This window comes from Prionailurus viverrinus, chromosome D2, assembly GCF_022837055.1.
Source record: "Prionailurus viverrinus isolate Anna chromosome D2, UM_Priviv_1.0, whole genome shotgun sequence".
Classification (NCBI taxonomy): domain Eukaryota; kingdom Metazoa; phylum Chordata; class Mammalia; order Carnivora; family Felidae; genus Prionailurus; species Prionailurus viverrinus.
In genome coordinates this window covers 45,185,584-45,213,100 of record NC_062571.1, presented here as the reverse complement: position 1 = coordinate 45,213,100, position 27,517 = coordinate 45,185,584, and the positions used below count along the sequence as shown (strand labels likewise).

Here is a 27,517-nt window from a genome sequence, read left to right as displayed (position 1 = left end):
CTAGTGTATCCTCAGCTTGGATAGATGGTAGCAAACTGTTTCCAGAGTGGATATACAAATTTACACTCTGGTAGTTTGGTGGATGTCTGATGGTTTCTTGTTCCAGTTTTAATTTGCATTTCCCTCATCATTGACGGATTTCCTTTTTTGAAAAGTGCCTATTCAAATTTTTTGCCCCCTTTTCTATTGGGTTGCTATTTCAGTTCTTTATTGCTGCATGAAAAACCACTCCAAAACTTAATGATTTAAATAGCAGCAATAATTTACTTGGCTCATGGATCTTTAATTTGAGCAGGGTGCAGCCTCAGCTGGGGTGTTTCAACGGCTGCTCTTTGGACCGGCTGGAGAATAGCTTCCTCACAGCATCAAAGACTCAGGGCAATCAGACTTCTTACATTGTAGCCAGTTTCCCCCACAGCAAACATTGCAAGAGGTGTAGGTGGAAAATGCAAGGCTTCTTTTGATCTAGTCTTGCACAACCGAGCAGCAGCGTTCTATTTGTCAAATGCCGGGTGCCTGACTGGCTCAGTTGGTAGAGTGTGTGGCTCTTGATCTTGGTGCTGTGAATTCAAGCCCCACTTTGGGTGTAGGGTTTACTTAATATTTGTCAAACGAGTCACTAAGGCCAATCTAGATTCAAGGGAATGGGGAATTAGATGCCACCTTTCAATGAGAGGAACAGGAAGAATTTATAATCATTTTCATTTCCTGCAGTTGTAGAGCTTTTCTTATTGAAAAACTCCTTCCTACTAAGGAGTTCTGTATATATTTTGTATTAGTCCAATGTCAGTTACATGTTTTGGGATGAGCTCTTCCATCATGGCTTTCTTTTCACTCTTTTTATCCCCGCCCTGCTTTGTGGCTAATGCTTTTTGAATCTTGTTTAGGAAGTTTTTCTCTCCCTCTGAGTCGTGAAAATATTCTCTTAAAAACTTTCTAACTTTCTGGGGCACCTGGGTGGCTCAGTAGGTTAAGTAACCAACTTTGGCTCAGGTCGTGATCTCGAGGTTCACAAGTTGGAGCCCTGCACTAGGCTCTGTGCTCACAGCTGAGAGCCTGGAGCCTGCTTCTGATTCTGTGACTCCTTCTCCCTCTGCCACTCCCCTGCTGCCACTCTCTCAAAAAAATAAATAAACATTAAAAAAAAACCTTTCTAAACTTCTAAAAGCTTTCTAATTTTGTCTTGCTTATTTAGGTATTTAATTCACCCAGAATTTACTTTAGTGTGTGGTGGTGAAGTAGTAGTTTTTTTTCCCCCATATGTTTATTTAGTTTAAGTACCATCTATGAGGAAAAATAAAGTTTCCCCACTGCTCTGTGGTCCACTTTGCCAGATATCAGCTGTTTGTTTCTGTAAGTGTTCTTTCTGGGCCCTCCATTCTGTTCCACTCTATTTGTCCTTAGCTCGTGAATACCAATGAACTTCTTTTGCATTGTAATAGGTCTTACTATCTGGTGGAGTAAGTTTTCCCATCTTGTTCTTTAAGGGTGACTTAGCTGTGTTGGGCCTTTACACGTCCCACAAATTAAAAAAAAATTTTTTTTCTCAACGTTTATTTATTTTTGGGACAGAGAGAGACAGAGCATGAACGGGGGAGGGGCAGAGAGAGAGGGAGACACAGAATCGGAAACAGGCTCCAGGCTCTGAGCCATCAGCCCAGAGCCCGACGCGGGGCTCGAACTCCCGGACCGCGAGATCGTGACCTGGCTGAAGTCGGAGGCTTAACCGACTGCGCCACCCAGGCGCCCCTTCGCTTCCCACAAATTTTAGAATCACTTGACAAGCTCCACCAAAATATCTGCTGGGATTTTTTTAAAAATTTAATTTAATTTTTAAATTTACATCCAAGTTAGTTTGCATATAGTGCAACAATGATTTCAGGAGTAGATGCCTTAATGCCCCTTACCCATTTAGCCCATCCCCCCTCCCACAACCCCTCCAGTAATCCTCTGTTCTCCATATTTGAGTGTCTCTTATGTTTTGTCCCCCTCCCTGTTTTTATATTATTTTTGCTTCCCTTCCCTTGTGTTCATCTGTTCTGTGTCTTAAAGTCCTCATATGAGTGAACTCATGATATTTGTCTTTCTCTGAGTGACTAACTTCGCTTAGCATAATATTCTCTAGTTCCATTCGTGTAGTTGCGAATGGCAATATTGCATTCTTTTTGATTGCCGAGTAATACTGAATTGTATATATACACCACATCTTCTTTATGAATTCGTCCATTGATGGACATTTGGGCTCTTTCCATACTTTGGCTATTGTTGATAGTGCTGCTATAAACATGGGGGTGCATGTGTCCCTTCGAAACAGCATACCTGTATCCCATGGATAAATGCCTAGTAGTGCAATTGCTGGGTCATAGGGTAGTTCTATTTTTAGTTTTTTGAGGAAACTCCATACTGTTTTCCAGAGTGGCTCTACCAGTTTGCATTCCCACCTCTGCTAGGATTTTGATTGGCATTGACCCCTACTCCATACTTAGTCTTTCAATATTTATTGATCATATGTTTTTGCCATTATTTAGGTACTCCTTTATCCTTATAAATAGATTTCTACTTGCCCACTTTTTGTCTTCCCCCCCCCCCCCCCGCTTTCTTAATATTTATTCACTTTTGAGAGACAGACAGAGAGTGTGAGCAGCGGAGGGGCTGAGAGAGATGGAGACACAGAATCTGAAGCAGGCTCCAGGCTCTGAGCTGTCAGCACAGAACCTGACACAGGGCTCAAACTCACAAACCACAAGATCATGACCTGAATCAAAGTCAGACGTTCAACTAACTGAGCCACCCAGGCACTCCATTTTTTGTCCCATTTAATCCATACGTTTTTCATAGTTTTTGATATGACTATAAATGTTATCTCTTTTTTCTCTTTCAATCCGTTACAATGTGGTGAATATCACTAATTGATTTTCTAATGTTAAACCAACCGTCATTCCTAGAATAGACCGAATTTAGTCATAATGAATTATCCTCTTTGTATATTGTTGGATTTTATTGGCTAATGTTTTGTTTAGAATTTTTGTGTTTACTTTCATGAAAGTAATTGACTTGTAATTTTTATTTCTCTCTCTTTGTGAAGTTTTAGTATTAAAGTTAGACTGCCTTCATAAATAAGCTGGGCTATGTTTTCTTTTTCTTTTTTTTTTATTCTCTGGAAAAGTTTTTGTAATATTGACATTATTTCTTTCTTAAATGTTTGGCAGAATTCACCAATGAAGCTATTTGGGCCTGGAAGATTTACATTTCTTTTTTTTTTCCTTTTTTTTTTTTAAGTTTATTTATTTGAGAGAGAGAGGGAGACAGAGAGAGAGAGAGAGAGAACACAAGCTGGGGAGGGGGAGAGAGAAGGAGAGAACAGAATTCCAAGCGGGCTCCACAGCATTAGCGCAGAGCCTGATATAGGGCTTGAACCCCAAACCACGAGATCAGATCTGAGCTGGGATCAAGAGTTGGACACTCAACCTACATTTCTTTAATAATTATAGGACTATTCAGACTTTCCATTTCTTTTGGTATAAGTTTTGGTAATTTGTATTTTTCAATGAAATTTATCCATTTCATCTGAATTTTCAAATATGTGTTCATAATATTTCCTCATTATTTTTATTGTCTATAGGATCTTAAGTTTCTCTTCTTAGTCTTGGGTTATGTGTGTGTGTGTGTGTGTGTGTGTGTGTGTGTGTTCTTTCTCTCTCTGTCTCTCTCTCTCTTTCTCTCCCTTTTTGATCAGTCTTACCAGGGGTTTTCAACTTTATTAATAATTTCAGAGAACCAACTTTTGGCTTTTTTAAAAAAACATCTCTATTGTTCTATTGTATGTATTGTATGCTTGCTTTATATATTATTAATTTATACTCTATATTATTTACTTTTTTGAGTTTTTTACTTTTCTTTTTCTAATATTTGAAATGGATGCTTTCTCATTAATTTTCTGCCTTTCTCCATTCAAGACTATATAAATCTTTTTCTAAGTACCCTAAGGACTATTTTTGACAGAAGCACAAATTTTGATATGTAGTATTTTTGTTGTTATTCTGTTCTAAGTATTTCTAATTTCCATTTGTCGTTCCCTTTTTGTCCACTGGGTTGTTTAGGAGTAGATTTCTTAATTTTCAAATACATGGAGGCTTTCTAATTATCTTTTTGTTATCAGTTACCACGTTAATTGCATCATTTTCAGAAATTATGTTTAATACTATTTCAGGTAAGCATGATCTTTTTGTAAACGTTTTATGTGTGTTTGAAAAGAATGTGTAGTCTGCTCTCATTGGTGCAGAGTTCTATATGTGTCCATTAGATCAAATGTGTTAATAATAATATTATTCAAATTGCCTACTTCTTCACTGAATTTTAATGATTTTGACTGCTTTTTCTATTACTGAGAGACGTATGTTAAATTCTTTCATTATGATTTTGGATTTGTCTATGTGTGTTAAAAATTCTTTCATTATGATTTTGGATTTGTCTATTTCTTTTTGTAGATCTATAATTTTAGGTTTTTTATATTTTGAGACTCTGTTATTCAGTACATATAAACTTAAAATTGTTACATCTCTAGGGTGACAGAATAGATAAAAAGCCAAGACCCATCTATATGCTGCCTATAAGAGACTCATTTCAGACCTAAACACATATGCAGATTGCAAGTGAAGGGGTCGAGAAACATTTGTTATGCAAATGGTTGTGAAAAGAAAGCTAGAGTAGCAAAACTTATATTGGACAAAATAGACTTTATTTTTAAAAAAAAAATTTTTTTCAGCGTTTTTATTTATTTTTGGGACAGAGAGAGACAGAGCATGAACGGGGGAGGGGCAGAGAGAGAGGGAGACACAGAATCGGAAACAGGCTCCCAGCCATCAGCCCAGAGCCTGATGCGGGGCTCGAACTCACGGACTGCAAGATCATGACCTGGCTGAAGTCGGACACTTAACCGACTGTGCCACCCAGGCGTCCCTGGACAAAATAGACTTTAAAAGAAAGACTGTACTAAGAGACAAAGAAGGATGCTATATAATGATTAAGGGGATAATCCAACAAGAAGATATAACAATTGTAAATATTTATGCAGCTGACATTGGAGCACCCAGATACTTTTTTTTATATTAAATATAATTTATTGTCAAATTGGTTTCCATACAACACCCAGTGCTCATCCTAACAGATGCCCTCCTCAATACCCATCACCCACTTTCCCCTGGGAGCACCCACATACTTCAAGCAGTTAATAACAAGCATAAAGGAAGTAATTGATAGTAATACAATAATAGTAGGGGACTCTAACACCCCACTTACAACAATGGACAGATCACCCACCCAGAAAGGAAATAGTGGCTTTGAATGACACATTGGACCAGATGGATTTAACAGATATATTCAAAACATTTCATCCTAAGACAGCAGAATACACATTATTTTCAAGTGCCCACGTACATTCTTTAGAATAGATTGTGTATTAGCCCACAAAACAAGTGTCAACAAATTTAAAACAGTGGAAGTCATACCATGAATCTTTTCTGACCACAATGCTATGGAAGTAGAAGTCCACCAGAAGAAAAAATCTGGAGAGAGCACAGGTTAGTGCTGGAGAGAGTCAAGGTTAAATAGCATGCTACTAAACAATGAGTAGGTCGATGGAGAAATCAAAGAAGAAATAAAAAATTATATGGAAACAAATGAAAATGAAAATTCAACAGTCCAAAACTTTGAGATGGAATAAAAGCTGGTCTAAGAGGGAAGTTTATAGCAATACAAGCTACCTAAAGAAGCAAGAAAAATCTCAATCTAACCTTATACCTAACAGATCTAGAAAAAGAACAAACAAAACCTAAAACCAGTAGAAGGAAGGAAATAATAAAGATCAGAGCAGAAAGAAATGAAATAAAAAGTAAAAAAACAGTAGAACAAATCAATTACATCAGGAGCAGGTTCTTTGAAAATATCAATAAAATTGACAAACCCTTAGCCAGACTCAGTTTAAAAAGAGAGACAGAGAGAGAGAGACAGAGAGAGAGAGGACTGAAGTAAATGGAATCAGAAATTAAAGAAGAGAAATGACAACTGACACCACAGAAATACAAAGTATTATAAGATAATTTATGAAAAATTATGTGCCAACAAATTGAACAGCGGAGAAGAAATGGATAAATTCCTAGAAACATATAACCTCCCAAAATTGAATCAGGAAGAAATAGAAAATTTGAACAGACCAATTACCAGCAATGAAATTGAATCAACAATCCAAAACTCCAAACACACAAAAGCCCAGGACCAGGTGAATTCTACCAAACATTTAAAGAAGAGTTAATATCTATTCTTCTCAAATTATTCCAAAAAAATAGAAGAGGAAGGAGAACTTCCAAATTCATTTTATGAGGTCTGCATTATTCTGATACCAAAATCAGAATAAGATGTTACCAAAAAAAAAAAAAAAAAGGCATTACAGGCAAATATCTCTGATGAACAGAGATGCAAAAATCCTCAACAAAATATTAGCCAACAGAACAGAACCCAACAATACATTAAAAATCATTTACCACAATCAAGTGGTATTTATTCCTGGGATGCAAGGATGGTTCAATATTCACAAATCAATCAATGTGATACATCATATCAGTAAGAAAAAGGCTAAGAACTATAGGATCGTTTCAATAAACAAAGAAAAAGTATATGACAAAGTACAGCATCCACTCATGATAAAAACCCTCCACAAAGTATGGTTAGAGGGAAAATACCTCAATATAATAAAGGCCACATATAAAAACCCCACAGCTAACATCATCCTTAATGGGGAAAAACAGAGCTTTTCCCTTAGATCAGGAACAAAACAAGGATGTCCACTGTCACTACTTTTATTCAATATAGTACTGGAAGTCCTAGTGACAGCAATCAGACAAGAAAAAGGAATAAAAGCACCCAAATTGGTAAGAAAGTAAAACTTTCAGTATTTGCAGATGGCCTGCTCCTCTCTATAGACAACCTTAAAGACTCCAACAAAAAACTATTAGAACTGATAAATGAATCCATTAAAGTCACAAGATACAAAATCAGTGTACCAAAATCTGTTGCATTTCTATACTCTAATAATGAATCCACAGGAAGAGAAATTAGGAAAAGAATCCCATTTACAACTGCACTAAAAATAATAAACTACCTAGGAATAAACATAACCAAGGAGGTGAAAGGAGGTGAAAATTATGAAACACTGATGAAAAAAATTGAAGATGACCCAAACAAATGGAAAGATATTCCATGCTCATGGGTTAGAGGAACAAACATTGTTAAAATGTCTATACTACCCAAAGCAATTACAGATTTAATGCAATTCCTATCAAAATACCAATAGCATTTTTCACAGAACTAGAAAAAATAAACTTAAAATCTGGATGGAGCCACAGAAGACCCCAAATAGGAAAAACAATCTTGCAAAAGAAAAACAAAGAAGGAGGTATCACAATTCCAGATTTCAAGTTATACTACAAAGCTGTAGTAATCAAAACAGTATGATACAGGCACAAAAATAGACACATAGATTGATAGAACAGGATAAAAAGCCTAGAAACAAAGCCACAATTATATGGTCAATTAATCTTCAATACAGGAGGCAAGAACATTCAATGGGAAAAAGACATTCTCTTTAACAAATGGTGTTGGGAAAATTGGACTGCTACTTGCAAAAGAATGAAACTGGACCACTTTTTTACACCATACACTAAAATGGATTCAAAATGGATTAAAGACCTAAATGTGAGACCTGAACCCATAAAAATCCTAGAAAAGCACACAGGGAGTAGTTGATTCTTTGACATCAACTGTAGCAGCATTTTTCTAGATATGTCTCCTGAAGCAAGGAAGCAAAAGCAAAAATAATCTGTTGACACTACATTAAAGTAAAAAGTTCTGCAGCAATGGAAGCCATTAACAAAATGAAAAGGCAGCCTAGTGAAGGAAGAGATATTTGCCAATGGCATATCTGATAAAGGGTTAGTATCCAGAATATATAAAGAACTTACAGAACTCAACACCCCAAAACCCAAATAATCCAGTTAGAAATTGGGCAGAAAACATGAACAGACTTTTCTCCAAAGAAGACACACAGATGGCCAACCAACACATGAAAAGATGCTCAACATCACTCATTTATCAGGGAAATGCAAATCAGAACTACAATGAGATATCACCTCATGCCTGTCGGAATGGCTAAAACAAAACAAAACAAAACAAAACAAAACACAAGAACAAGTGTTGGGGCGGATGTGGAGGAAAAGGAACCCTCTTGCACTGTTGGTGGGAATGCAAAGTGGTGCAGCCAAGTTGGTGGAAAACAGTAAGGAGTTTGCTCAAAAAGTTAAAAATAGAACTACTCTATGATCCAGTAATTGCACACCTGGTATTTACCCTCCCTCCCCCAAATACAAAAAAATAAATTCAAAGGGATACATGCACCCTTATGTTTACTGCAGCATTATTTCCAATAGCCAAATTATGGAAGCAGCCCAAGTGTCCATTGATAGATGAATGGATAAAGAAGAAGTGGTAAATATACACAATGGAGTATTCTTCAGCCATAAAACACAATGAAATTTTGCCATTTGCAACAACATGGATAGAGGTAGAGAGTATAATACTAAGTGAAATAAGTTAGAGAAAGACAAATACCATATGATTTCACTCATATGAGGAATATAAGAAACAAAACAAATGGAGCTTTTAAAAAATAGAGCTATTATGTTTATTAGTGGCAAGAAATATAACTCATTTTAGCATGCTTTATCATTCACAACATTCATGGTACCTAAATACACTGGATTGAAATATTATTTGGACAATTCAGTTATGTGTTTCATACTTCCATACATTAAACAGCATTTTGTATGATTAAATAGAAAAAATTTCAACAAAATTAATTTTCAAATCAATTTTGAGTAAAACAGCCATCACAGAAATGCAGAACTGAACATTTATCCAGAACTTCTTGATCTTCCCAAACGGAAAATCTGTACCCATTAGACAACTCCCCCTCCTCCCTCCCCCCAGCTCCTGGCAATGACCAGCCTGCTTTCTGTTGTTATGAATTTGACTGCTCTAGGAAGCTCATTTAAGTGGTATTATACAGTGTTTGCCTTTTTGTGATTGGCTTATTCACTTCACATAATGAACATCATCCACAATTCTGATAAACATCATCAGAATTTCCTTCCGTTTTAAGGCTGAATAACATTCCATTATTCAGTATATGTATTATATATATTCAATAAATATATATAACACCTTTTGTTTATCTACGTATCTACCAAATGGACATTTGGGTTGCTTCCTCCTTTTGGCTATTGTGAAACTTTTTTTTAAATTTTTATTTTTGAGAGAGAGAGAGAGGGAGAGAGAGCGAGTACTCACAAGCTGGGGAGGGGCAGAGAGAGAGACAGAGAGAGAGGGAGACACGAATCTGAAGCAGGCTCCTGGCTCTGAGCTGTCAGCACAGAGCCCGACATGGGGCTCAAACTCACAAACTGCGAGATCATGACCTGAGCTGAGGTTGGCTGCTTAACCCACTGAGTCACCCAGGCGCCCCTGTCCTTCTGGCTATTGTGAATGCTATGAACATTGGTATACAAATATCCCTTTGAGATCCTGCTTTCAATTCTTTTGAGTATATACCCAGAAGTGGAATTGCTGGACCACATGGTAATCCTTTTTTTTTTTTTAAGTCTGTATTTTGCGAGGATTTTTTAAATTGAGATATAATTGACATACTAGTTTCAGGTGTGCAACTTAATGATTCAAAATAATCACAATAAGTCTAGTTAACATCCATCACCACACATAATTACAAAGTTCTTTTTCTTGTGTGGTGATTCTATTTTTAATTTTTGAGGAACTGCCATACTATTTTCCAAAGCGTTTGCACTTTTTTTACATTCCCACCAATGGTGCATAAAGATTCCATTTACTTCACATTCTTGCCAACATGTGTTATTGATTGATTGATTGATATTTTTTTGATCCTATGGGTGTGATGTGCTATCTCACTGTGGTTTTGATTTGCATTTCCCTCATGACAAAGCTGTTGAGCATCTTTCACATGCTTATTAGCCATTTATATATCTTCTTTGGGGGAATGTCTGTTTAATTCCTTTTCCCATTTTTTAAAATAAAAATAATTTTTTAATGTTTATTTTTGAGAGAGAGAGAGAGAGGCAGAGTGTGAGCAGGGAAGGGGCAGAGAGAGAAGGAGACCCAGAATCCGAAGCAGGCTCCAGGCTCTGAGCTGTCAGCACAAAGCCCGATGCGGGGCTTGAACTCACAGACTATGAGATCATGACCTGATTTGAAGTCGGAAGCTTAACCAACTGAGCCAGCCAGGCATCCCCCTTTTCCCATTTTTTAATTGGGTTGTTTGTTTTTTGTTGTTGAATTGTAGGAAAGGGTTTTAGGCAGGATGTCATAATTTGATCTGTGGTTTGGAGAGAACTGAACTTTTGCAGTAACCAGGTTGAGAGACTATGAGAGCCAGAGCCGCCAGCTGTGGAGGAAGAACACTACACACAGTGCTCTTCACAAAGGCTCACCTGCACCCCCTTCCTGCTCTGGATCTTGGGTGGCCTCAGATGAGAGCGACCCAGGCCATTTCCTTGGATTCTGGGGCAAGCTTAGATCCTAGCCTTTGGAAGCTCCCAGGAGAGGCTCGGAGTAGTCCCAGGTCCATAGGAAATCAAGGGTTTCAGTCCTTCCACGTGGCCAAGCAGAGGAGGGGTTTATAATTGGTGCTATAGGACACCTGTCTGCTGTTCTGCAGAGGTCGCCTGGCCTTGGGAGGAAATCGCAGAAAGTGACACTATGTTGGGACATAGAAAAGCAAACTCTCCCAGTCCCCTTTCTGACTAGCAAATGGTTCAAAGGGCTGTAGAGCCAGACTGCCTGAGTTCAAATCCTACTCTGCCACTTACTAGCTGGGCAAGTTACATAACCTTCTAGTACCTCAGTTTCCCCCTCTGCAAAATGGGAATAACTAGCATGCCTTCCTAATTAAGGACTGGGTGAAGATTAAATGAGTTAATGTGTGTAAAGTATTACCACTGTGCCTGGATCATAGTAAATGTTGGCTATTACTGTTATTTTCATTGAGACCAGGGTTGTCTGGCTTCTGACCAACAGCCCAGTTGCTCTCAGCTCTCCCAGGTGCTGTTCCCCCCTCTCTCCAGTGACCTCTTGCGTTTCGCAGCCGGGCCTGCTTCCCCAGCCGCCAGCAGGGGGCAGCATTGCACCATGGCTGCCTCTGGGCGGCGCAGTAGGTCCAGCCTCGGAAGCTGGGAGCTCCCTGGCACTGTCCCCTCTGTCCCGGCGGCGCCGTGAGCAAGAGCGCTCGGTGAGCGCGGTCTCTGCTGGACGCCGGGCTCCTCTCCTGGCCTGGCGTCTCTCCTTCACCTGTGCGAGGCTCTTGGCCCCCGTGACTTCCTTATTTCTCTGCCTCTGTGCAGCCCGGAGGAGCCCTCGCGTGCTCTGCTTCCCATGCACCATCTCCCCATCTGTGAAATGGGAGGAATGGCACAGTGTCCTAGGGCCTGGTTCAGGCCGGCTGCAGAGTGACGGGCAGGAAATGTTTTAACCTCCGCCACGGCTTTCCGTAGAAAGTAGGCTAGACAGGGCTGGCGTCAGGCTGGGGGTTATCTGGGCAAGTGCGACCAACTGAGGGAAAGTGTGGCCATGAGGGTGTACACACTGGCTTCTGGTCCAGTCTGTGGCTGGTTGTGTGGTCCTGAAGAGAGCGCTGATCTGGGCGTGAGCACATGCCATTCTTGAACCTGCTCAGCGCCTTTGCTTGTCCTTCCTGGAATGCTCCCCTGTTTGCTCTTCTAACCTACTCTATGCTCCTCAGAAGTTTTTTAACAGCCTCCTAGGTCTCCCAGGGCCTGGCATCAGCTTCCCTTTGCTCCAACATCAGTCCTGGCCCTGCCTGTGCCAGGCTCTGGGCCTCGCACCAGGACTCCTATCTGTCTCACGTGGCTCTTAGTAGTGGACCACAGGAGTGGCCTGGCATGAGTTAAAGAAGGTCTCAGGTCAGTGATCCCTGTCCTGGGGTCTCAAGGACTCTAGGGGTCTAGCCCTTGGCTGCCCTCCCTCATAGGTCCTGGAGGGGCTTGAACACTGGCCAAGGGGACCCCACTGTCACCATCTGTGGTCACACACCTCTAGCAGATGATGACAGATGCAGTTCACCTTCTTTAGGAACCTGGGACAGGAAAAGACCTGTCAAAGAGCCATGAACTGACAGAGAGCACTCAGTGACCCCAGTGAGCGGGAAATGCACATTAAAACAACTTTGAGACCCAACTTTTCACTTACCAAAATAAGCAAAACACAAGAAATTAACAATGCCTAGTGTTGTGAAGGTACAGAGAAACATTTTCATAAATCGGTCATGGAAATGTAAATTGGTTTTAAAAAACAGCTTTTGAGGGCAATTTTAGAAATACATATTAAGAGATTTAAATTATGCATAACCTTTCTAGGCATTTATCCTAAAAAAAGTAATTGCATAAAAGCTGAACATGCCTGTATAAGTACTTTTACAGGGGCATTGTTTATAATGGTATAAGTGGGAAAAAGCCATCCCACAGCAAGTGACTGGTTAAATAAAGTATGATAGGTCTGTGGACTAGAATTGCAATCTGTCATTAAAAATCATGTTTTCAGAAAACAATTTCATGGCGGGGGAAGTGCTCATATTAGAATGTTCATTCAGTTATTAATTAATTCATTGATTTCACTAACATTTATTTAACATCTAGACATACCAGACATTGTTCTAGATACAGAGAATACAATTATAAACAAGGTAGATACTATTCTTCTTCTCATGAGGCTTATCTTCTAGAGGGAGGAGACAGACAATAAACAAGCAAAAATTAAATAATTTCAGATAGTGGTACTTCTGTCTGCTTCTATTTAAAAAAAAATATCTGAATAGAAAAAAGCACAGAGGAAACACTCATAATGTCAACAGTGGCTATGTCTGGCTGGTGATATCAGTTAGGATTTGTATTACAAATAACTGAAAATTTACTGCAATACCTTAAATAGTCAAAGGCTTAACTGTCTCATGTGTCCAAAGCTGAAAAAGCCTACCATTTTCATCCGGTGGTTCTGCCATCCTGGGATGAGGCTGTCAGTCCCACGCTTGGCTTCTCAAGGTCACCAGATGGCAGCCTCTCTTCTGGATCTCCCATCCACATTCCAGGTTGGAGAGAAGAAGGGGGAGGAGCCAACTTTTTCCCCTTCGAGGCACTGCCTTTTTATTACCCAGGAGCAGAGCTTCAGCCAATGTCTCATTGGTCAGAAAGAGTCACATGGCTGCTTTTAGCTGAAGGAGGTTGCAGAAGAACATGGAAGTGGTGTGATGAGTGATTATAATTTTCTTCTCCATGTCTTCTGGCATTTTCTAAATCAAGCCAGACCCTAAAACAAGCTTTTGCATAGAGGATAAAAGGGCTTTTTGGGGTTTAAAAAAGGGGGTAGGGGTAGATTACTACATGGGACACAAGAGCAGAGCAAAGGCCACAGCAGCTGGACTGCTGGAGGTCTCTCCTGATGATTCCAGTCCCTCTTGGTGTGTGGACCACCTCAGGCTAGTGCTGCTCTGAGAACACGCAGTGAAGTGCAAGTCCATGGCTGCCCCATGAAGGCTCTTCCCTATGCGGGCTGCCTTGCCGGCCTGCCCTAGCTCTCTCTACTTGCTGGTCTGCAAGAGGGGTGGATGTGTGCTAATGCAAAGCTGGACCCACTGGCCATTGGGCCTCTGTCTGCAAACAAGCTGGAGTTTGTCCCCCTGCACAGGCCCCCAGGGGCTCATGCCAGACCCAACTGGCTTCGCATCCTGGCTTCCTTTTTGTGTTCATGTCCTATGGCTGCTGTATCAAATGATCACAAACTGGGTGCCTTAGTACAACAGAAATTTATTCTTTCATAGTTTTGGAGGCCAGAGGTCTGAAATCTGGTGGGGCCACGTTCCTTCCAGAAGCTCTAGGGGAGAATGTGTCCTTGCCTCTTCCAGGTCCTGGTGGTTGCTGACGGTCCCTGGGCTTATGGTTGCATCTCTCCAATCCCTGCCTCTGTGATCACGTCACCTTCTGTCTGTGTGTCTACCTCTGTCTCTCTCTTATAAGAGACACTTGTGATGGCATTTCGTGTCAACCCAGGTAATCCAGGACAATCTCCTCATCTTAATTCCTTAATTACATTGGCAAAGACATTTTTTTTTTTCCTGAATAAGGTCACATTTACAGATTCTGAGGATTAGGATGTGGATATCTTTTGAGGGGCCACCTTTCAGTATATCGTACCCATTAACTGTCCAGTGACTTTACTGTTTTGAGCCTCAGTGATCGTGTCTATAGATTGGGGATGAGAAGCCCATTCTCACAGCACCTTGTGGTGACCACCAACCTTATGAGCAGGAGGTCTGGGCCTCTCTGTGGTGGAGCCCTGTCCCTCCCCTCTGTTCTCATCTCCTAGGGCAGCGTCCCCCTCCTTCCCTTTTGTCATTGACCTGTTCTGATCCCGGAGACGGTTGAAGAGGAGCTGGGAGGCGTAGACTGTGAGGGCCTCCAGTCTGCAGACCCTTGTCCCCATCTCCACTGTTTCTCCTTCTTGCATTGTGGGCGCCCCCTCTCAGTGAGGTGTGTGTGGTGCCCAGGCATGGAATGTGGCAAGGGTTAGACACAGACAGGCTCCCTTCCTCCCCTGAGGGCCTCCTGCTGGGGCTTCTGCCCCCTCCTACCACCCCTGTTTTCCCACCAACACCCTGGGACTCTCTTTTCCGGAGCAGTCTCTGGGAAGTTAGGGACCTTGCCCAAGGTTGCACAGCCTATTAGCAGTGGCTCCAGGGCCTGTGTTGTCTCCCCACCTCATCTGAAGTCGACTGGGCAGCTCCTGCTCCAAGCCGAGGCCCTAGGAACATCCCTGGGAGGTAGAACGTTCGTCCTTTGGGTTTACAGGGTGCTAAATGCGTCATGACAACCAGACTGGAAAAAAATCAATCACAATTTCATTTCATCTCCAGATAAAAGAAGAGGTTTACAGGCCAGAAAACCTCCTTATGGAAATTGGTGTGTCCATGAGCAGGGTGATCTGATCTGTTAGGGCTTGTTTCTAGCAGGAGGCCTGGGTTTGGGGAAGAGGTTATCTGCCAGATGACCCAGGGCTCCAGGCAGATACAGTTTCCCTAATCCCCACTCTGATGGGAAAATGGGAGGGGCTAGCTTTGAGAGACTGCAGGTCCGGGTTGGTGCGAGCTGCTGGGCTGCACCTGGCTTAGGATGGGATGAGGTGGGAGGCGGTGGGCCTCTCACATTCAGTCAACAAAGTGGCCTGGGTCTCCACTGTGTAGCTCCCAGTCGGTGTGCGGGTTGACACCTGAGTACCCCATTACAGTTGTGCAGCAGGCCAGGACTGGGGTCTAGTGAGCCTCACCTCACCTGTGAACACCTGCAGCCCCATCCCTGCAGGGGGCAGAGGACATATGATTGGCACAGAGTGTTCTTGGCAGAGCCAGGGTTGGAGTCTCCTGTGAGCTTCCTGGTGGCCGGGGACAAGGGCCTCACCCCTCTATCGTGACTCTCCATTGCACACCAGTGGCCTTCTGGCTCCCTCCCCTAGGACACCCACTGAAGACACACAGTTGACACATTTCTGGCTGTGGAGACACCCGGGGTGCTGCTCTGTGTATGGGGACCAGTGAATCTAGCCTCAGCATCTCTCACCTGGGCTATTCTGGCAACTTCTGCCCAGGGCTTTCCACCAACTCTTCCTTCACATTCTCTCCCCTGTGCATTTCTTCATGTGCTTCTCCCTCCACTCTTTCCTCTTGCTGTTCTCTCTGCTTGAAATGTGTACCTTTCTCCTTAGTTCACAGTCTCAGCTCAACCTGCATGGAGCCCACTGTGGTGAAGGGCAGGGGCAGGAAGAGCCCTGGGCGGTGGTGGGAGGGACGGGGGCATCCGCGAAGCTCTGTGTCCTGGATCTGGAGCCCTGGACAGTGGCTGTTGAGGGTGTGGAGCCCTGAGTTTGGCTGTACGGATGGACAGACAGGCCAGGGTTCAGTTCCCTGCTACTTGGTCCTTCCTGGGGAATTGGGAGCTCCTCCGAATGCAAAAAAGCTAAGGCTCAGGGGCTGGGGAAAGAGGGAAAAGCCTCCCCAGGCCGTGTAACTGGGAAGCAGGGACTCCAACAGGCAACACGGGAGGGGTTTTGTGCTTAGGGAGAGACTCACTGGGGCTGTGATTTTTACACTTCAGACTCTCATCTGTGGAACGCTTTCCTCACAAGCAATGGACCCAGAATACCCACGTGCAAGACATAGGAAGTGGGGTGGGTCTAGAGCCCCAAAGTCCCTGAGCCTCCTCTGAAGACCTTCCAGATCCAGGCTGGGGAACACACACCTGGAGGATCACTGCTTTGGAGGAGGTTGGGACTCAGACTGCCCCAGGAGGCCTGGGACTAAGAATGACAGGCCACAGGGATCCCTCCTGGGAGCCTTCCTTCCTTCTTTCCGCTCTCCCTTGGCATGCGGTAATGCTTTTGTGCTCTTTGGCCTGCCTTGTCTGATCTTCAGAGGAGCCTATAGAAAGGATGGACCTTGCTGGACTCTCAGGAGGCCAAGGGGAACCTGGAAGTCAGTATGAGAGCCCCAGATGGGCCTGAGCTGGTATTTGGTTCTACCACCCACCCTGCCTAGAGAGCATGGGTCCAGGGGCCAGACGTCTGTGGTCCAGCTTGTTTTTTCGAAGGAAGTAACTTTTTATGCAGGGAACTGTTTAGACTACCTTGGTTTTTTTTTTTTTTTTTAATTTTTTTTTTCAACGTTTATTTATTTTTGGGACAGAGAGAGACAGAGCATGAACGGGGGAGGGGCAGAGAGAGAGGGAGACACAGAATTGGAAACAGGCTCCAGGCTCCGAGCCATTAGCCCAGAGCCCGACGCGGGGCTCAAACTCACGGACCGCGAGATCGTGACCTGGCTGAAGTCGGACGCTTAACCGACTGCGCCACCCAGGCGCCCCTAGACTACCTTGGTTTTAAGCAGACTGAGAGCCCTGTCCTGGGCCCTAGTTTCCTGACCATATAATGAGGATAAAGAAGGGGTCTCTACCCTGCAAAAATAAGGTGCTCTATCTAGGGAGGACACACTACTGTACAGTTTTCTTCCTCCTCACTGGGAATGGTTCCAGCAAGCAGAAGTCCTCCTCTACCTGGGCTGCCAGCCATGGGTGCCATACTGTGCCACTGGCAGTGCGGTGGAGAGGGTACCTGGAGAAGGTGCAGCACCTGAGTGTGGGCAGAGAATGGGGCATACCAGTGGGTCCTGCCCTGGTGACTCCACTCCCCCATCCCCAACCTCAGGAAAACCAAACGAATAGAAGGCTCAAATAGTAGAACGAGCGATGCAAAAGATTGCTGGCTTGGGAAATTGAAAGTAAAAGCCCATGAGGCTAACCAAGAGTAAAAGAAAATAAAAAAATATGGTAATATAAAAGAAGATCAAATAAAATAAATATAAGCTGAGAAACCATGAAAGTGAGATGAAAGAGGTTGGCAAGAAAGGGTAAGGAAGACAAAGTGGAGGTGGGCCATTTACATAGAACTGGAGAGCCAAAGGGGGAATAAGCGATAAATACAGCTTTTTGTTTTTTTGTTTTGTTTTGTTTTGTTTTGTTTTTGTTTTTGTTTTAAAGAAAAACCCAGTGGATTAAAAGGGGCAAGTGGCAGTGAAGTTTTCTGAGCTCAGAATCCTGGCAGAGGGTGGGTTTTCTGGAGCCCACGGGCCCAGCCTGGAACTCAGGCTGCAGGGCTCCAAGCCTGGCTCTTTCTAAGTTGCTGGCGGACCCCACCTTAGGGAGATGACCTCAGGACTTGGGTTGGCCTCCTCCTAGTGTACTTGGGAGACCGTGTCTTCTCTGTCAGAGCCTGCAGAGAATCCCCCCAGGCTGGGCTTTGGTCTTTCTTGCCAGCAGCAACCTTCACGTAGGGCCTGGGCTGAATTGTCTTAGAAGTTCCGGGTGGGCTCTATGCTGGGGAGGGAAGAGGAAGGCAGTTTTTCAGGGTACAGTATCATATCTCATTTGGGGGGTCTCTGGGAGGAAACATGATTGGGGAGGGGCACCTCTGCAGGGGTTGGGCAGACAGGATTCCAACTGGCCTTTCCGTAGCACAGTTATTGGCTGGGTTGAGAAAGGAGAGGTGTGCATTTCTGGAATGACAAAGCTTTAAGTTACAATGATCATGGCTTCCTAGCCAACCACCATGGCCTCTCACTTTGCCTTGAGGTTTGTCTGTAACTTCAGCAGTAAACTACTGGCTTCTAGCAGCCTTCCACTTGAGATTCCTGAGGGGCAATCGATCTTTTTACGGCCTTCTTTATTTCTTTGAATGCAAAATGGGAGCGCTACCTCACAGGTAAGATGTAGTGTACTGGGCACAATGCCCACCTGTGGTATATGCTAAATAAATGTAGTTACAATCAGTATAACTGAATATCTCTTTAGTAAAAGTAATCACCTGTATTGGCTGAACTCTGTGCAAAAGAAGGATTTATTGACTCACTTTTAATTTCTGTGAATACATCTTTGTGTAGTTAGGAGCAAATCAAGAAGACTGAGTCCTGGGTCTGCCAGCAACTGACCTGATGCGTCGGGTAAGTCACTCCTTTATCTGAGCTTCGGTTTTCCCTTCTGTGCAATGGGTAGGTAATATATGACCCAGAGTTTGCTAATCTATCTTCTTCAGCCAAGTTATTACAGTGGGGGTGATCTTGCTCGTCAGGTAGAACCGCTTCACCAAGAGCCTGGCTTTGGGGAGGCAGCTTTGTGGTCTCAGGGGGTTATTAGGGCTTAAAGGGACTATACTGGCTGGGATCAATAAGTAATTAAGGGTTTGATGAGCCTGATAAAGCCCCCAATAATAGCCAATGTCCTTGAAAGCTGGCAGTCCCAACCTCAGGTGGCAGAGAGGATTAACAGTCTTGCCTAGAGGTGGGTGTGCATAGGGAGGAGTGACCCTTGGGCCTGCCTCCCAGCTCCAGGAGAAATGTGACCTGTGCAGACTTCCCCTTGTGGCCAGGCAAGTGGAACCCAGGCCATTCCAGCCTGGCAGGGAAAGTCAGCCCGGCTGGGGAGTGGTAGGAGTATGAGCACTAGGAGATGAGCATCTGGGGATGGTGGAGGACCCCACTCTGTGGAAGGTAGAGGAGGAGAGGCTACCTAGGACAGGAGGGGAGGTTGCCCCAGGCCAACAGCTTCCCAGGGGGTTCCAACCCGAGTCACAACCCTCATGGCCCCAAACAGAGGGACCTCATCATCCAAACTAGAAACTGACAGAAGTCTCCTCAAAACTGTGTGTATTGATAGGTTGCTTTCTTAATATTTAGAAGGGAGGTCTTGAGGATTGTCCTGCTACAATCATGCTACCTCTACTTAGTGCTACTACATACATCAAGGAAACTTCTAACTGTGTTGGAAGTATCACATACTTTACTAACACACTGCAGAGGCCCAAACAAGTTGAGTTTGGGGATTTCTGACCCTGTGACTCTTGACCTCAGGTTTGAGCACCTACCGGACGACCACACCCACTATCTTTTCAAGGTGGACAGTCTCATAGGAACCAAATTGTTATATAATAAAGTCCATCCTTTATTTCTCTACTTTCTATAACTTTTTGGCCAGCAAATGGTGGAATTTTGAGAGAATAAGAATGGAGGCATGGGTGAGTGGGGGTTTGGAGAGGCTGGGTGGGGCATACTTTATAACTTAAGGCCCCAAAGATAGGTTTCTTGAGGAAGTGCATTTGTGTGGGCACCACACCCAGCCCCCAAGCCCAACCGCCTTCAGGCCTGGTCATTCCTCTCTTCTTGCCCATTGGCCCCTCATCCTGGAAGCTGTTTGCCTGCTGGTGTGGTTCCTTGCTATTTCTCTAACCCAGCTTTTACTCTCCACCAGGCTGCCCCCACCAGGCTGAGTCAGCCCCAGCAGCCACTGCAAGGGCTGCCTCATTGCTCTCCAAGCTTGTACTTGGCCCTCTCTGCACAGCCACCTCCCCCACCTTTCCAAAGTAACATTTGTCAATGACTCCTCCGTGGTTGGCAGCTTGAGAGACACACACCCATGCGCGTGCGCGCTCGCGCACACACACACACACACACACACACACGCACTTCTTTATCTTCCTGCCTTGGCTGGATAACCAGTGTTCAATGCCTGGAGGCCTCTCTTCCTTCTCCCTTGGTAACCTCCACTCAGCTTTTAGAACTGTCACCTCTTCCAGGAAGCCATCCCTGGCTCTTCTTCGCATGCTTGGCCACGTGTATACATGGCTCATTCAAGGTCCTCGTGACATCTTTTAATGATCTGTTTAGGTGTCCGCCTCTCCCACTGCACGGGGAGTTCCAGGCAAGGTCTGTTGTTAAGCCTCTCCAGGTCCCTTGCTTCCAGCGCAAGGCATGGCAGGTACCTTCTGGCTGACCGACTACAGGGCCAAGGGGCGCTCCTGGGTTTTCTCCAGCGGCCTCTTACACTAGGCTCTGCCAGGCGCGCCCAGACCGAGCTTCCGCTGAATTGGGGTCCAGGAAGTCTCAGCTGTCTCCGCGAAATCTTGGGTGTGCCACGTGGAGCCCAGTCTGGGACTTGGGGGTGGGGGAGCTGCGCATCAGGCTTGCCACCTCCTCCCAGGCTTTTGAGCCCAGACTGGTTAACCCTGCATCTGGTGGTGGCCCGCGGGAGGCATTCACCAGGCGGCAGAGAGAGCTGGTTCGGCGCGGGCCGCCAGGAGCGGGCTCTCAGCCCGGGCTCGCGCGTGAAGGCTCCGTGCAGAGTGGGGAGTCTGAGTACGCCGGCCGCTTGGAAGGCTCCTCACGTCCAGGCGCCGCGGTCACGGCTGCGCCGGTTTCCGGCCATGAATTAGGCTTCAGAGTCCGAGCCTTCTGCCTGACTCGCGGCTGAGCGCCGGGCCCGCGGGGCGGGGGATGGGCGAGGTCTGCGCCGCTAGCTAGGGTGCGAGCCTCGGCTCTGGCTCTGCTCCGCGACGCTCGGCCGCGTCGGGTCCCCTTTGGCTCCCCTTGCATCCCGGAGCCTGCCTCAGAGACCCGCCCCGTCTCTCTCTCCGCTACCCCTGGTGCTGCTCCGCTAGGGCTCTCTGTCCGGGGCGGGGGGCATGGCCCGAGACGCTCGGAGGCTGAGGTCGCGGGCGCTCCGGGATCCCCCGAGGGCAGGCTGTGGCCGACCCTTCTCCATCCTCCTGCCCCCAGCGAACGGTGGGCATAAGACCCAGGGCCGCCAAGTGTCTGCGCGCCGCGGACTCGGCCGGTCCCTGCAGCCATGCCGGCCCCCGAGTGTCCCCCGGACGAGGAGCGCGGAGCACCGGGCGCCCCCTCCGAGCCGCGAGCGGGCGAGCGCCGCGCGGCGAGGCTGAGGCTCCGCAGTCACGTGGCCGAGAGGAGGGCGGAGGGGAGGGAGGCGGGCAGGGAGGGGAGGGGGAGCGGAGCCGAAGGGGAGGGGGAGGGGAGGGGGCGTCCTCCGCAGTTCGCTCCTCGCCGGGGCTCAGACACACAGCGAGCCCGGAGCCGCCGCGCCGGCCCGGCCGCCGCCTCCGCCGCCTCCGAAGCCGCCCGAGCCGCGGGAAGCGCCGCCGCCGCCGCCGCGGGCCGCCCCCGCCTCGCCGGCCTCGGCTCGGGCTGCCAGCGCCGCCGCAGCCGCCACCGGAGCGGGAGCGGGAGCCGGAGCCCGACCGCGCTGGGCTGGGCTGGGCTGGGCTGGGGCGGGCGCAGGGCGCAGGGGCGGGCGCGCGGGAGAAGACGCACGGGCGGGCTCGGCTCTCCCGGGGAGCGGCCCGGGACTGCACCCGGACCGGCGCCTCCCCGCTCCGCGCTGCCCTCGGCCTCGCCCCGGGCCCGGGCGGATGAGCCGCGCGCCCGGGGGACATGGAAGCGCTGACGCTGTGGCTTCTCCCCTGGATATGCCAGTGCGTGTCGGTGCGGGCCGACTCCATCATCCACATCGGTGAGCGCGGCGGGCAGCTGGGGCCGAGGCTGGGCGGGGGCCCCAGCGGCGTGGGGGGTGCGCGGCGTCCAAACTTGGCGGTTCCCCGGGCCGAGGGGCTCGGCGGGCGGTGCTCCCCCGAAGGGCCGCGCCGCGCCGCCCCGCGGAGGAGCTGTGTATGGGCCGCGCCGCGCTCCCGCGGGCTCTTCGCCGCTCCCCGGGGCTCCAATCCCTGCGGCCTCTGCCGACACTTAGGGCCGCGGCTGCGGGGAGCCCGGGGCTGGACGCGCGTCCGGACCCGCGCCCATGGCTGGGCCGTCGGCGGGCTCCGAGCAGCGGGGGGCAGGGGGCGGGCACGGCCCCGGGTCTCGCCAAGTTGGCAGGGCAGGATCAAAGAGGCCCCGACCGGAACCGTGTGTGAATGTGGGTGGGTGGGTGTTGTCAGCGTGTATCGCTGTGTGTGCGCCTGGCACCGTGTTGGTGTCACTGCGAGAGGGCGTTGGGATGTGTGGGTCCATCTGAGCCAGCGTTGGTGCGTGCACGACTGTCAGCCTGTTAGAGTGGACACAGTGTCTGCCTGTTTCCCCGGTGTGTGTCTGTGTATCTCGCAGTATATGTGTGGGTGTTTGTGTTTCTGGTTGTGGCGACTGCAGCCCAATCCTGGACAGTTCCAGAGTTTCCCGTGGTCCAAGTCTTGGGGGCCGGCAGACGGTCCAGGTGGTGGGAGCCGGGGGAAGAAGCGTGGGCGGCTGGGGGTGGGGAGGAGTGTGTGTGTGTGCTGAGCGGGAAGAGATGGATGGAGGGATAGAACCAGGAGAGATGAGCTAGAGGAGAAGAGGAGGGGGCGCGTGGAAGGGGAGTGTGTGGGAGTTGGTGGCGACAGGGGAGGAATCCCAGGAAGTTGGGCCAGGTTGGGGGGCTGAGAGCGGTTGCTTTGGGGGAGCCCCTCTGCAGTCGCCTTTCCGGAAGTTGGGAAAGACCAGCGAGCACAGAGAAACTGGGGGTTGGGAGGTGTGAGAAGGCAGGGATGATGGGACGGGCAGGGCGTGGGGTGGGGGGTGGGGAGGAGTGGTGAGGGAGTAGGCCTCGGCTGGGTGAGCTGCAACGCCCCCCGCAGGGGCCCGGCGCCAAACCTGCTTCCCGCCCGGGGGGAGGGGGGCCTCGGGTCTCGCGGTCAGCATTGCGGCTCTGGGTGTAACGTGGAACCCGGGCCTCCCTCCTCCCGCCCAGTCCCCAGCTCCCGGGATCATCGGGCCCAGTCCTGGGACCGTGGGGACCCTCGGGGCCTGGCGAGGCTGGGGAGACTCCAGAGTTGCCCAGGCTGCAGGGCCAAGCTCTGGCGAATCGGACCGATCTCCGCTGGAAGCGCAGAGTCCGCCAAGGCGGTGCTAAGCGCGCAAAGGGCCAGCCCGAGGCTGCCCTGGAGATGTTCGCGGTTCTAGAAGGCCCTTTCAAGAGCAGTACCTTATGAGGGCCTCAGCTCTACTGGGTCTGAAGGGAAGGGGTCTAGGGTACAGTCCCCTCTCCTTCCACATACACGCAGGAATAAGCAAGGAGGGGTGGAGCCCAGGGAGCCAGGCTGGGTAGCCTTAAGTGGAACCAGGATGGGACTGACCTGCTGATCATCCAGGCCCCTGCATAAAGAAGCCCCCAGGTGCAGCAAACTCAATGTTGACCTGCTTACTCAGCTTCACTCAAAGGGGGATCTCAGGGCAGAAGGAAGTCATTCCATTTTGGGACTGGAGTCTGGGACGTTGCCCTGCAGGGGAAATTCCTGGCTCCTGCGATGGGATTCAAGGGGCCATATCAAGGCATTTAGGTGCTGCCTGAGGCCACTCCAGCTTGCCTCAGTCCGTGGGGCATGGTTGGGACACGAGGTGGCTTGGTTGTGAGACACATGTGTGACCTGGTGGCAGCATATGCAATGTGTAACTCGTGTCAACTGTGTGCACATGTACTCAGTGTGTGGGGGACGTCTTCCCGTGCTGGTTGACGAGGAGAGCCTTAAACTGTCCTGTCTAGCTGAAACCCCAGTCCGAGAAACTCCTCACCAGGCAACCAGCTGACCTGCGAGCATCATGACCCGAGGGCCAAGGCTAGGGTGGGGGTGGGGTGGGGAGGGAGAGCTCCTCTCTAGGCCAGGTCTTGACCCCTCCTCTCCTCTAGGTGCCATCTTCGAGGAGAACGCGGCCAAGGACGACAGGGTGTTCCAGCTGGCCGTATCAGACCTCAGCCTCAACGATGACATCCTGCAGAGCGAGAAGATCACCTACTCCATCAAGGTCATCGAGGCCAACAACCCGTTCCAGGCCGTTCAGGAAGGTGAGTGGCCGCGGCGCCCAGGGCTAACTAAACAGGGCCGCGGCCTGCCAGGCGGCGCAGCAGCGGAGACCCGCGGGGTTGGGACGGGCTTGGCCGCCCAAAGCCCCCTGTGCACCTGGGCAGACGCGCGGTGCCAAGCACGTTGCGCGCGCCCTCGCCAGCCCACCAAACGGTGGCGCGAGGAGTGCTCTGCGCCGGCGAGCTGGAGCCGGGAGCTTGTGAGCACAGCGAGCTGGGCTCTTTGCCGGGCGTGTTGCGGGATTGTGCGGTTCTTTTACAGCTGGGTGCGCGCGCGTGTGTGCGCCGAGCGCTGGCGGCGCAGGCGTATGTAGCTCAGGGCCGTCTTTGTTTCTTGAGTGTTTGTGGGTGGGCGTGTCTGCGTGCCGGGTACCTGTGTCGGTGCACCGCCCCTGACCTCCATGGGCAGGGGTCTTCCGCGTCTGGAAGCAAGGAGCGCCTGGCGCCGGAGCCCGCCGACTCCCCTCTACGCAGCGCAATCTGTTACGTACGGCTTGTTGTGCCCTGCGCCCACTGAGTGCCTCGGCCGGCGTTGTCTGTGCCGTGCTTCTCCTCCGGGTTTGGAGGAGCCGGTTTCTCTCTCGCTGTCCCTGCCGCGGGCGGAGGCGCCGTCGCCTGGGCCGGAGGTGGGCGCTGTTTGACCAGAAACGAAGCAGAGTTGGGCCGGCGGGTTGCGGGGAGGGAATCCTAGCCCTTGCCTGTACGGCCGGCCGCTGTGGCCTGCAGCCACTGCTTCGGTTTGGACCCGCCAGCAGGGGGTTAACGGGTGCGTGGCGGGGGCGTTCTCAACGGCGGCACCCTCTGTTTCCCCCTCCTCTCTCTTTCCTTTCCTTCTCACCTGGTTCAGGGCTGGGCTCTGGAGCCCTGTTCCTCCTCCATGTCACTAGCCACCTTCCTGATCAGGGCCTAGGGCTCCTTCCACCTCTGGCATCTGCCTAGCCTAGGTACCTTTTTCTATGCTCTGGCTTGCTCTCCGTATCCATGGGTTGACTCTGAGGCCCTTGCCCTGGAGTGTGAGGATAGGGGACACAGCTGTGGCACAGGATGCAGGGATTCCTCCCAGGAGGGACTGACAGGACAGCTGGTATAGGTAAGAGGTGGGCTGGTTGAGTGTTCCAGGCCAGCTCCTGCACCCCCCCCCCCCCCCCCCCCCCCAGCCCATCCCTCCAGTGGCTGGGCCCAGAGCCCTTCTGCTGCCTTGGGTTATATGTTGGCTGCTGGGCTCCTGGGTACCTGCACAGGTAGGGTGATTCAGTGAAGCCTCTGATCCGTGTCCAGAAGGTCAGAGCTGGTGCTGGAGAGAACTTTGTGCTAGAAGGAGGTCTTTGGGAGTCTCCTATTCTTGGGTGCAGCAGAGAAGGGGAAGGCTCAACTGTGAGTCCTGAAGGCCCAAGGATGCCTTAAAGTGGGTGTATAGGCCTGGAGTTTTGAGTGTGTTTTTGGAGTGGTGGCGAGTGGGGTGAAGCTGGCGTTGCCTATCGTGGGGACTGCTGCTTCCAGCCTTGGCAGATGTCTATTGTCTGATGTCCACTGAGGTACAGAAGGGGGAATCCCCATCCTTTGGTGTCTGTGTGGCCTACCACAGCCCCTGCCCTCACATGGCCCACCCCTGGACTTCCTTTCTGTGTGATCTCCTTACACCTCCTTGCAAGTGTCTGGTGTGAGCTCCAGCCAGGGAGGGTGGGGCCTCCTTAGCCAGGAATGACCCTAACTGGGGTGGGGATCCGGGGTGACACGGACTTATCCAGTCACATGCCATGATTTGTACAGTGCTTCTTGCTCCCTTGACACTGTTTCTACACATTTGTCTCTGTGGACAGTCATTCTCTGTGCTTGGGAGCTGAGGACACAGGTGGACATATGCATTTCTTGCACCCAGGGGCTCACAGTGTGGTGGTGATCCTGCCTGTGTTCCACATGCTGCTTTGGCTGTTCCACATTCTCTGTTGACATATTTTGCTTCTTTTGACTTCCCCTCTGCTGTTTGGAGTATTCCATGTTCATTCATTTTGCTCCTGAATGATGCCCATCCCCCCTCCCTCCAACAGCAGGTCTCCAGGGAATGAAGATGATGCTCTTGCCTAGGGTTACAGTCTTAGGCAGGTGACACACATAGGTGAACTAGGCAGCTGGACCCTGCAGGGCCTGTAGCGTGCAGTCTGGAGAGGTCATCTCTGTTAAAAGGAGCAGCTGTTATACAGCCTTAGCCGATTTTGCCATTTGGGAATGAAAATCCTAGTATAGTAGATGTGCCAATTTTTTTTTGTAAGGGGAGCCCCAAATCTGGACTTTAATTATAAAATCTGATTTCTAACTGTTGTTAACGAATCAAACCATTTAAACAATAAGCCAAACAAAACATACCTGTGGGCCATTCAACCTTCAAGCCCCAGGGCACCTTTGTCCTGGAGACCCAGGGTCTTGCTTTTCTGGATCTCAGTTTCTGTATTTTTATGATTGGAAGAATGTCTCAGGCTCCAGGGATACAGGCTGACAGTCTCAGAGGGGGTGAGGGGGAGCGTGTGTACCTGTCCAGAAGGAGGGAGTTGGATCCTCGTGACTGAGGGATGTCTGATGACATCCGGGTAGAAGCATACTGACCAGGTGCTACTGGGATGCCTGCTGCCCAGAGAGTGTGTGCTGGTTAAAGCTGGTATGTGCTTTCAACTGATGAGCCGTGTGGGCAGAAGTCCACATTGTTATCCCATGACCTTGCACAGACCTTGGATGTTGACAAGGGATAGGAAGAGCCAGCCCCTCAAGGGCCTCAGGGAGTGCAGAGCAGTGCTCAGAGGCTCCTTGTCCCTAGCCTGGGGCTCAGCTGGGCAGGCACTCAACTCTCTGCATGTCCTTCCTTCTGTGCTCTGGGCTGCTGTCCATCCTGTGGTGTGGTCCTGCTTGGTGGATATCTTCTCTCTTTCCTGGGCCTGGATGATCATTGCAGCAGGCCGTGGGTGGTAGATATAATTTGGGTGGGAAAGGAAAGGACTTCTTGGTGGAGAGTGGCCATGGACCGAGGGCAGAGGCACACCGGGGTTCAGTTTCCATCATGGGCTGGACAAGATCCCAGTGGACCCCCAGTACATTTGGGATTGAGGTGATCCTGTCCCCACTTTGCCTTCGAGGCAGCGCCATGCAAGGATAAGAGA

The 27,517-nt window shown here is 48.7% G+C and overlaps 1 protein-coding gene across 2 annotated transcripts in view; it reads left to right on the top strand.

Moving 5' to 3' along the window:
* Positions 1 to 21,848: 21,848 nt before the first annotated feature.
* GRID1 (glutamate ionotropic receptor delta type subunit 1) overlaps positions 21,849 to 27,517 on the top strand; it is a 691,121-nt gene continuing 685,452 nt past the window's right edge. For both annotated transcript variants that reach the window (XM_047826480.1, XM_047826481.1), the window contains exons 1-2: positions 21,849 to 22,049; positions 24,195 to 24,350. In XM_047826480.1, coding sequence (XP_047682436.1) covers positions 21,971 to 22,049; positions 24,195 to 24,350 — 235 coding nt within the window. In that variant the 5' untranslated portion in view covers positions 21,849 to 21,970. The remainder of the gene's footprint in view (positions 22,050 to 24,194; positions 24,351 to 27,517) is intronic.